Source organism: Phalaenopsis equestris, unplaced genomic scaffold (genome assembly GCF_001263595.1).
Source record: "Phalaenopsis equestris unplaced genomic scaffold, ASM126359v1 Scaffold000480, whole genome shotgun sequence".
Lineage (NCBI taxonomy): Eukaryota > Viridiplantae > Streptophyta > Magnoliopsida > Asparagales > Orchidaceae > Phalaenopsis > Phalaenopsis equestris.
The window spans coordinates 98,119-110,220 of NW_018164921.1; the positions used below are offsets into that span (position 1 = coordinate 98,119).

Genomic DNA, 12,102 nt, shown 5'->3' on the forward strand with positions numbered 1-12,102 from the left:
TTTTCCAATTGTAGTTCATATGTCTGGTTGTTTTATTCCATCTATGAGCTTAACTGTATTTCAAAGTATAATGTATAGTTCATATCGTCATGGACCCAGAGGAAGTCCGACGTCGACGTCGAAATGCAGCCATAAATATACTAGTGCAATTACTATAACACGTATGTGGACCGTGAGCCGTGTTACACATCATCTCAGATTGGAGACAAATGGATGGGAGAAATGATTTCAGGACACCCAACGAGATTTCAAAACATCTTTCGCATGTCCCAGGGTGTTTTCAGTGATCTATTATTAGATCTAAAAATATCTCATGGACTTCATGGATCTTATAGGACAACAGACCGTGAAGTATTGAGCATAACACTTTATATTTTATCACAGAACGAGTCAATGCGGGGAGCCATGGAACGCTTCTAACACTCATCTGAAACAATATGCAGATATTTCTCAGTTGGTTTGAGTTCTCTTGTCAGTCTAGCACAAGCCATAATAAAACCTACAGATCCAACGTTTGCAAGAACGTCATTAGAGATTCGCAACGATGCCCGATACATGCCACATTTCAAGGTAGACATTCATACTTCAAATAAATATTACTGGGTTATATATTGAAATGATTTCATTTATTCGTAAAGGGTTGCATCGACGCAATCGATGGAACACACGTTCATGCTAGGGTCTCGGATAACGAGAAAGTTGCATTTATCGGTCGTTCCGGAACCACAACTCAAAATATCATGGCAGTATGTGATTTCAACATGTGTTTTACATTTGCAATGGCTGGATGAGAGGGTAACGCACATGATAGTAGAATCTTTAAAATTGCAACGACAAATCCAGAGTACAATTTTCCTCACCCACCGCATGGTTAGTTTCTTGCTAATACAAGTAGAATTTTTTTTTGTATGCTCACCTAAAGTTTATAAGTTTTCAAGGAAGTACTATTTGGTAGATGCTAACTACCCAATGCAGAGGGGGTACCTTAAACTTTATCCTGACACAAGGTATCATCTTTCAGATTTTCAGAGAGCCAGCAATCGTACAAGAAATAGAAAAGAAGTCTTTAATAAAAGACATTCATCCTTGTGAGGCGTTATTGAGATGACTTTTGGAGTTTGGAAGAAAAAATGGGTCAGACTTCGAGATATGCCACCTTATCCGTTTTCGAAACAGGTGCATGTAGTGTTAGCCACTATGGCCCTTAATAACTATATTAGGCGGCATCCAACTCGAGCTGATGTTGATTTCGAGCGTGTCGAGGTCAATGACGAGGAAGTGTCAGTCGAAGTTTTTGAATACCGCATTGGTCAATCTCTATCAACGGAGGAGAACGACAATGCCTCAATTTGCACGAAAGATGGGGAAGGTGCGAATGAAATGAAAACCCTTCGTGAGGAGATCACTACCTCATTAGTTGGAGAGTGATTCTTTCGATTCAGATCTGCTGTAAACACAATATGATTAGGGGTCTGTGTTTGTTTTCAAACAAATATTTCAATTTTAATGATCTCTTTTTTCATTACCTAATATGTTAGTAATCATGTTTTATGCTGCATTGCTTTTCAGGATAATATGAATTCTAGGATGTCCGCTACCTCCCGACAAGTGGTTTGTCATTGTGGCCTGTAAACCACACTTTTGACCTCATGGCAAGCACATAGCTATGGTAGGAAGTTTTATACATGCCCCCGAAGCATTGACGATCAATGCAGATTTTTCCGATGGGCAGACAGTTTTTCTGACGTTGAGGATGATGTTGGTAGCGATTTGCGAGTTTCAGATGACAAAGGGCAGACACGGGAGCTACAGCGTGTCATTGAGAAATAACATTATCATTATGCTACTCGTTGTGGTCGTGATTTTACAGTTTTTTTTTTCATTCTGCTTCTCCTAGCTAGTGGTTGAGTTGCATTTGTGTACTCTGGGCTATTTTGGATGTACGAAACTGTATGAGTTCCTACGTCTTTATGTAAGAAAGATTAATATTTGTATACATTTATATATAGATAACGATAAATTTTAAACCTATATGTGTTTAAAATTACAAAATATTTTTTAAAAATTATCTATAAAAATGAATATTGAAAACAATTTATTTCATTTAATTAATTAAGAAATAATATTTTTATAAATTTTATGTATATTAAACCCATATTTATACAAATAAATCAAAAATTTTAAACAGTTTTAACAAATAGGGGTTGTTTGGTCATTTTTACATAAAACAGCTGGCTCACAGCATTTTTCACGCAGCTGCACCAAACAGACAGTCAACTTCCCCTCAGTTGCTTCCCCACAGCTGCTTTCTGGGGCAGCGCAGCTGCAACTGAAATGCTGGGAATCTGCAGCTGCGCCAAACAGACCCTCAATTGTCCCCTCGGGAAATCATTCGTCTCTTCCGCCTCCACATACTGCTGAAGAAATAGGTCCTCTAATTATGCAGGAAAATGATCCTTCCATTACTTCGGAATTTTTGAACAATGATGTTGTGGTCTCTCCAATCTTTGGGGTGCCAAGCTCAAGATGTGTAACAACTCGCAAACAATCAACACTCTATAGACCAACACATTGTAGCTGCTCAGAAGGGCACTCCTTTCTTGGAGGTGTGTCAAGCCAATGATGGACAAGACTTTGCACCTAGTCAACAACCATTGGATCAACGCATTGCATTTGACCCGATGGGAAGTTCAACGATTGAAGATTGATAGGTTCAAACATATAAGAAGAGGAACAAAGGTAAGCGTGAACTCAGGCGTATACTGGATAACACATCGACTTTCTCAGTCTAAGGTGTCTGCTGGACTCCCTCCCTAGCACCAGGGGGAGAGGGAGTGGTCTAACTGCTAGAGAAATAAAAAATTTCACATCTAGATCTAATCTGCAGCGCAGTTATTCGACGTTGCAGCGACCAATTGCAAAATCTTTGCTCCATTCAAATCCTCTCCTCACGAACGCCCTCATATGTCAGCACTTCTGTGATTGTTTTGGAGTCTGTTTAGTGATATTTTTTATTTCTTTTTTGGGTATACTTTGTATTTTGTTGGCTTTTTTTTTGCGTTGTATATCTTGTGAGTGTGTTTTCCATCCACTCACTAAATTTTATCAATGAAGTTGCCTTATATATATATACACAATTCTTGCAATAAATAGCTTTCAAATAGATAAACAAATTATAGTATATGATATATAATGGGTTTGATTTTAACAATTGTATTGACATATTATTGGAAAATTAATGGATACTTAGGTTGACGGGTTTGTGAATCATAGTTCTATCCTATTTTTTTGCATTAATTATATAGATGCTTACAAAATATAAACGGGTGTGGTGTCTAAGTATTTTTTTTTTTTTTTTGCTTAATAACAATTTTTGTTTGTTTATTATCCATTTAAATAAATGAAAAATTAATGTAGAAAAAGTTTAGAATAGAAAAGACTTTAAATTGATACACAAATAAAAATATATATGTAGTGGGTGTAATATTAACAATTATTGATGGTTATTGTTGAAAGATAGTTATACTTAAGGGGCCTGTTTGGTTTGTTAAAAAATTACAGTGTAAAAATAATGTAGTTTAATTAAAATGTAGTATATTTAAAAAAGGTTTAGAATTGTTTGGTTCGGTGTAAAATCTCTGGCAGGTGGCAGGTGGCAGCTGGTAATGGTGGGCTGCGGCGACATCACTTACAAGGGATGCAGTTTGCAATGATTTAAAAATCACCTAAAACTGACAAGTTTCAAATACAGTAGTTTTGAGCTGTATGGTGAATATTAATTTCACCAAATTTTATGCTGCATTCCATTCTGATCCAACAAAATGTCAAAATTTTGAAAATCTCAGCATTTTTTTTACTTTGCACTACAAAATCACCCAACCAAACCGCCCAAGTGTGATAGATTTGTGTATCTTAGTTCTATTATGAAGAAGAATGGGGATATGGATGCTCAGTTAAGCTAGATATTTAAAATGGAAAAGTGCATGGGGAGTATTACATAACTATTGTATGTCATGGAGGCTTGAAGGTATTATAAAATGGTGATTAGGTCAATAGTACTATTTGGATCTTGTGTTAGCAATAAAATGTTTGTTGATATTTAAGATTAATGTGATAGAAATGAGATTATCAAGATAGATGTATGGCATACTACAATGGATAAATTAATAAAGGATAAGTTTTGAGAAATAATTTGGGAGAGATTTATCAAAGAGAATGTAAGTGAAAATAAAATTGCGTGGTTAGGATGGTACTCCAAAAACAGGAGAAAATGTACCCATGGGATGAGTAGATAAACTAAGTGCTGAAGGATTATGAAGAAAGGCTAAGGTAAGTTAACTTGGAAATAAGTTGTGCAAAATGATTTGCAAAGAATATATTTGACACTTTAAACAAGATTCAATATGATTGAATGAAAAATAAGAATTTTTGCATATCATTTTTATCTATTGTTTCTGGATCCTCAATTAAAATTCTTGAAATTTGAATAAATGCAGTAAATTTAACGTCATTTATGTAAAAAAATAACTTTAGTGCTGCTAACAAAAGCTAATGCGCTCACTTGGATTTGTAACTCTTTGGGTTATTTTATTTCATTTGTAAGTATTTGTAGGTGATTGGATCTCACTTCCACCAGTGAATTCAAGTGTTTGTTGGCTGAAAATGGATGGAGTTGAGTTTTCATTCTTGAAATTCCCCTTTAAAATTAAAGCTAAGAAATGACTTAATTTTAAGGGGCTTTGATTTTGTATTTTTACCTAAAACAGTAAAAAAATATCAAGCCAATGGAATGAGGTTTAAAGAAAATTTTACTCATTTCAGCCCCCATACAAACGCATGAATGGGAGTGGAGAAAAATGAAGCTATTTTTAGTCCATAGAAATGCAAGAATTTAGTTCAACTAATTGAGGCTCTACAAAACAAGTAGATGCCAAGCTGAGATCTAAATGTTTTTTGTTGAAATCTGAGAAGATCCTTGAGGAACTTTGAGTAGATTTTGGAGGATTTGACTGGGGCAACTTAGAAAACTCTTGATTTGTTTTTTTCCTTCCTATTCTATGCTATTTTATTTTTTATTTTAGAATTATTTTCCTTCCTAATTTAGGTTAGATATATTTGATAAGTTAGTAAACTAGAAGGGATTATTTTCCCTATATATATATATATATATATATATATTGCATGTGAATAAATTAAGAGATTTTGTTCTCTCTAAACCTATTTTCTACATGGTATCAGAGCCTTATAAATAACATATTTTCCTTCTTTCGTCGGACCTCCTTATTTGAAAACGCCCTCTGACGTTGACCGAAATCTGTGTAGACCTACCCCTTTCCCAGCTCTTCCCTACAGTTGGAAACCCCCCTCTGCTTGTGTTTCTCGCTGTAAATCTTCCCCAACAGCATAAACTCCTTGTTGCAAGCTCTCTCTTCCTGTGAAAACTTCTGTGGGCTCGGGCAAAAACGAATCAAGACTCTTTACAAGCATAGGCAACAATAAGCAACCCTAAGATCACACTATCTCTCTCTCTCTCTCTCTCTCTCTCTCGCTCTTGGAAATAATTTACTTTCTTTGGCATGGAAATAATTTACTTTCTTTGGCATATCAAGTTCTCCCTCCAACGAGATCACTTTTAATTTACTTTCTCTGGCATATCAAGTTCTCCCTCCAACGAGATCACTTTTTCTCTCTAGCGGATATCATTGACCTGGGATCATAAGTTAAATTCTCTGCAATGCCGGAAACAGGAGTTGCAAAATAGCAGCGCTCGCAAGCAACAGACATAGGCAGCAGGAAGTTAGCAGCGATAGCGAGCAACTCTCTGTGTTGTAGTCAACTATAAATAGTTTTAAAGACTCATAAAATTGACGACCAATTATAGGATGAAGACTTCAAGTTCAACTCTCCAGGTTTACTCTGAATTAGAAACCATGGATTTTGTCCAGGCGACTCCTGAACTCTCTAATTTTCTCACAAATTGTAAACTCAATGGTTTTAATCCGTATTTATGTATATTTTTGGTAAAAGAAAAGAGGAACATCTCACGGGAGAAGACACATTTCCTGAGATCACTGACCCAACCACCACACATGGAAGAATCGAGATCATAAGGTTACCATTCAACTCCATGATCACTGAAGTGGGAGAAATTTTTCTGATCTACAAAACTGTCAAAGAAATCCGCGAGGTTGTAAGTGAAACATATTCCAGCACTGAAAATACTGCAGAGTTGTTTGAGATCGAAATTAAGCGTTATTATCTTCATCAAGGAGAGCTAAGTGTCACCCAATATTTCAGCACACTGACAAAGTATTGGTTATAATTGGATATGTTTGAGACTTCTGGAAATGTCCACATGATGTTGTGACGTTTAAATCTCTTATCAAGAAGAAGAGAACCATCGAATTTCTAGTAGGACTAACTCAGGAATTAGATGAGGTGAGGGAGGATTATGGGAACAAAGCCCCTTCCATCTACCCGTGAAGCCTTTGTTGGAGTTGGGAGAGGAGAGCAGAAAAAAGTTGATGCTAATTGGAAATAGGGTTTCACCAAGTTTTGAAATCTCGGCCCTATACACTCATAATTCTTCCCATGACTCAAAGCACAATAAGAATCGGCACACATATGAGTATTACAAGAAGATTGGACTTATCAAAGACAACTGTTAGAAACTTAATGGAAAACCTACAGATTGGAAACCTGGACAGGGAAGAAAAAATCAAGAGAAAAAGTCTAATATGACTACCACATTCGAATGGTCGGTTGAACCATTCATCAAGGAGCAACTTGAAGTACTAAAGAAACTCCTTAGGGTTAATTCAGAGCAACACACCAACCTCGTAATACACCATGGTAATATATTCATTTTGTCATGTCAGTAATAGGAGATTTAGAAAATGGATCATAGATACAGTAATCTCTAATCACATGATTGGAGATATCAATGCTCTAGCCAACTATAAAAAATCTTCTACATTTAGATCGGTAAGACTTACAAATGATTCAGACTTAAACATTATTGGGAAAGGAGATGTGGAGTTGTCTCAAGATATTACTCTTTTCTCAGTTTTATTTGTTCCACAATTGGATCGTAATTTGATTTTAATCAGTAAGCTTACTCATGGCATAAAATGTATAACTAAATTCCTTGCAAGTTCGTGAATTTCATGTGGAGTCAGAGGAGATGATTGTAAGTGTTGAAATGCACCAAGGCACATACTTACTCAAGAAAAGTCTCTTTAAACACAAAGATGATCACACCTCCATGTTCTCCTCGATTTTTTTATTATTTTGAGTCCATGTTTGTCAAAAATCAGGTCTTGTTATGGCATTATGGCCTTGGTCATCCTAATTTCAATTATGTTAAGTTGTATCTTCATTTTTTGTTCATAAAAAATATAGTTTTTATCAATGTGAGATTTGTCAACTTGTTAAACACACTAACCCTAAAAATAGTTATCATTTGACAAGTGCAAACCACCACTCTTTTGTCATTATCCGTTGTGATTTTTGAGGACCTTAAAAAGTGAAAACTCTTAGTGGTGCCCGATAGTTTGTCTCATTTATTGACTATCACATTAGAACCACTTGAGTATTCGTAATGATGAAATATTTTGTAACAACCCAAATCTTTCAAACTTTTATGGCATGATTCAAACTCAATTTCAATGCAAAATTTAGATCTATGGAAATGATAATGCAAGGGAATATTTCAACTTCATCCTTGGTTTCGATCTTTCAAAAAATGGAATCATTCATGTGAGTTCATGTATTGATACCCTATAATAAAATGAGACAGCTGAGAGAAAGAACAAGCATCTTCATGATGTATACCGTTCAATGTTGATGTCCCATCAAGTTTCAAAATATTTTTTGGGATGAAGCAAACTTTAATGCAACATATCTTATCAATTGAATGTCTAGTCGGGTGCTTAACTTCAGAATATCTCTTCATATTTTGATGGTTATCTATCCTCACATTAGAGTTTTTTCTTCCACTATACCATTTAAAATCTTTCAGCGTGTATCCTTTGTTCACATCCATTCTCAAAATCACACAAAACTCTACCCAAAATCTATCAAGTATATTTTTCTTCGATATGCTACTAACAAAAAGTGGTACAAGCTGTTACCAGAAAATATAACTCCATTGATATCGTATTTTTTGAAAATCAATCAATCTATCTCAAATTTAATGTTCATGGGAAGAGTACAATTGAACATCAATTTTGGGATACACTGGATGACACCTCACCACCTACTCCACCCAGCTGTTATATCTTGGTTGATGATGCCTAACCAACTCAACCTGAAGTTTAGAGCAAAGAAATTCAAGTGTACATAAGGAGGAAGAAAAATTGTGTTGGTGGAAGACATCTTGCAAGGATATAACTGCTCAAATCAAAACTAGAGTCCTCATTCACCTGAAATTTTGGGTAAGGGAGAGTCTAGTATACTTGAGTTATCTCCTTCCTCTTTTGATGTTGGTGACAAGGAAAGCTGTATTAGATATCCAATTCAAGAGTATTTAGCTTACAAGAAGCTATCCTCATCCTACAAAGCTTTTATTTTTGTCCTTGATAATATGTAGATTCCTAACTTCATTCATGAAGCTCTTAAAAAGTCAGAATGGAGGAAAGCAGTTGAAGAGGAGATTCGAGCACTAAAGCATAATAGTACATGGATTTTTAGTAAACTATCTCAAGATAACCCGATGGATGCAAATAGATGTTCAACATCAAATATAAAGTTGAAGGGGGTAGTGAGAGATTCAAAGTTAGACTTGTTTCAAAAGATTTCATTCAAACTTATAAGATCGACTATCAGGAGAACTTTGTATCAATTATTAATACTATCATAGTTCTCCTTTTATTAGCAATGAAAAGGAAATGGGGATTACATCAACTTAGCGTGAAAAATGACTTCCTGAATAAGAAACTGGAAGAAGTATATATGAAGATACCACTAGAACTTGAGCATTATTTTAACAAATACTTAGTATACAAACTCAGGAAGTCACTCTATGGGCTTAAGCAATCACCAAGAGCGTGATTTGAAAGATTTGTTAAAACTATGAGATCTAATGAGTGTTCTCAAAGTCAAGTTGATCATACTTTGTTTGTAAAATACGCTCAAAGAGGTAAGATTGCTACATTGATAGTATATATGAATGATATGTTTTTACTGGTGATTATGAAAGAGAGCTTCTCAATATCAAAGAAGTGCTTGCTACCGAGTTTAAAATCAAAGGCCAAGGAATTGTGAGATACTTTCTAGGGATGGAGGTAGCAAAGTACAATAAAGCCATCATTATATCACAGAGGAATACATCCTGGATCAACTGAAGGAGAGAGATGATTGGATGTAAGTATGTTGATATTCCAATAGATCCCAAGCAGAAGCCAAAGAGGGGAGAAGAAAGTGTCTCTGTGGATAAGGGAAGGTATCAAAGATTTGTAGAAAAACTCATCTACCCGTCACATGCGAGGCCAAATATTGCAGACTTTGTTAGTATTGTAAACCAACACATGAATAGCCTAAATGAAGAGCATTTGGAGATGGTGTATAGAATTTAAGGTTTCTCAAGAAAACTCTTGGTTATAGATTAATTTTTTAGCAAATCGAGAATAGAGGCAAAGTCTACATTGATGCTAGTTGGGGTGGGGAACTCATTGACAGAAGGCCCGCTATAGGTTATTGCTCCTATGAATGGGAAAATCTTGTGGCAAGAAGTATGAAGCAAGCGGTTGTTTCTAAAACAGTGCAGAATTAGAGTATACGACACTCTCCTTGGGAATCTGTGAATAAATCTAAATTCAAAATTTGTCATGGGAACTGAGATGTACATCCAATAAGCCTATACAGATGTTTTGTGATAGTCAAACAACTATCAGTTTTGCCATGAATCTTGTGCATCATGACAAGACCAAACACATTGAAATTGATAGACAAGTTTTCTTTGAAATGGTTAATGAGGGAATTATACAGTTAACATACATCCTGACATACCAACAAGTTGCTATTGTCTTCACCGAAGCTCTTCCTTGAAGGAGCTTGGAATTCAATATCAAGCTTGATCTCTACAACATCTACGACCCAACATGAGGGTCTGTGTAGAAATCTGAGATCCTTGATGAAATCTGAGAAGATCTTGGAGGATTTGGCGGGGATAACTTGTAAAACTCTTGATTAGTTTATTCCCTTCCTATTCTATGCTATTTTATTTTTTATTTCAGAATTGTTTCCTTCTCTAATTTAGGTTAGATATATTTGGTATGTTAGTAAATTAGGGGGCTTGTTTTCTTTATATATCTGTATCCGACATGTGAATAAATCAAGGGATTTTATTCCTCTCCAAACCCATTATCTATAATTTCTAACAATTATTGTAAAACAAGCTAGCCCTTACTGGATACTTCAATATTATGACAAAAAATATTAAGTTCTGAGTTTTTATTAATTTGGGAAATTTACATAAATATCGTGTGTGTGTGCGCGCGTGCGTGTCACTTAAAACTTTCCTATTTACATTTATAATAATTTAGGTGATAAACTGGTAGGTTCAATGATGTATTTGGCTATCTAAAAGTATTAATATTGGCATTTTTCATGCCATATTAAGGATTTGAATGCTATGCATGTAAATTTTTAAAGTTTAGGTGTTAGATATGTAAATATATAAGAATTGTGTGGTTATGTATGTAAAGGCCCCGATTATCTTTAATCAGATGGGCATAGAACCATCACACTTCCCTTATAAGCACATTTATATTTCTATTTGTTGCAGGGTGGGGTTTGCCTTGCATTCGCCGACGAGGTCTTCTGCTGGCTTTACGGAACTGTCAAAGACGGTGAGATCTGAACATTGTTTTTTCGTCGCCGCCGCCGCTAATCTTTTGCATATCTATTCTGAACTTAAACTGATAGTATTTTAAATGACAGATGAAGATTATATCCTACAATTCGTCCATCCTTACAATCGCTTGGAACTTCTCCGAGCTCAAACTTATCCAGAAGCCATTAACAAGCATGTGGAACAACTCTCAAGTTATCAATAGAACCCATATCTTAACAATTTGTTCCGCATCTCAATATACTGTTTTTTTCATTTTGTTTGGTTTTTTAATTCTCACTTCATTACAAATGCTTAGTTTCCGGCCATCATATTCCGGCCTATATAACCATATAATGCACTTTATCCCATTGCCTGAAAGCTTAACACTGAGGCAAGTATGTCTCCATATTCTCCATTTAGAGGCATATATTTTGGTTCTGATTGGATAGTCAAGAGGATGCTTCTAACACTAATATGTTGTTGGCCATTTACATACAAACCACTCAATTTTTATGTATTTACACCTCTAACACCCACAGCGTAATTTTATATTTTATTAATATAATCATTATGAACCTAAATTGACTTGTTGAATATTATGATTGGGATATTTCCTCAACTGTTATAAATCTTGGTTATTGAGTATTGTGCTTATGAGGTAACAAGGTGGTTACTCATAAGGCCTTTCTGAAGTATATGGTGTTTCCTTTTAGTTTTTAAGAGGGTTGTTAAAGTTTGCCATTCATGACCAATTCTGATCAGTTAAGTAGCTTGTGTTCGATTTGTTTGTTAAACAATGAGCCGGGCGCTTATAATTATATTTTAGCTCGGTTTATAAATGAGTTCAATACGAATTAATTTTTATTTGATTATTTTTTGCTTGTTTGGACTGAAATTAATTAAATAATTGAATGAATAATATTATTAAAATATTTTATATTGTTTTTTATGTTGTATTAAAATGTTAAATATTTAGCTCTTTCAAATTAGGTTACTGTGCACCCTTATTTGTATGGCACGATAGCCTTTCTATATTAGTAGTTTTTTATCTCCTATCAAATGCTTCTCTAGTGTTGGAATGCCTTTGAGGATTATAAAGATGTTGGGTAAGTTCTAATGGTTAAAAGTAGATAATGAACTCGATGATGTTTGGTTAATTGGCACGCATCACAATTGAAGTTAGAAAAATTTTTATTAGAAAACATCAAAGGATAAAAATTTGTTAAATATTGAAAATTAGTATGACCCAAATGATAATGAAACATTAT

At 34.8% G+C, this 12,102-nt stretch overlaps 1 protein-coding gene across 1 annotated transcript in view; it reads left to right on the top strand.

Moving 5' to 3' along the window:
* The window catches only part of LOC110028021 (decapping nuclease DXO homolog, chloroplastic), a 73,907-nt gene extending 62,527 nt beyond the window's left edge, over positions 1-11,380 (top strand). The window contains exons 12-13 of the mRNA XM_020729720.1: positions 10,787-10,850; positions 10,942-11,380. Coding sequence (XP_020585379.1) covers positions 10,787-10,850; positions 10,942-11,057 — 180 coding nt within the window. The 3' untranslated portion in view covers positions 11,058-11,380. The remainder of the gene's footprint in view (positions 1-10,786; positions 10,851-10,941) is intronic.
* The last annotated feature ends 722 nt before the right edge of the window (positions 11,381-12,102 follow it).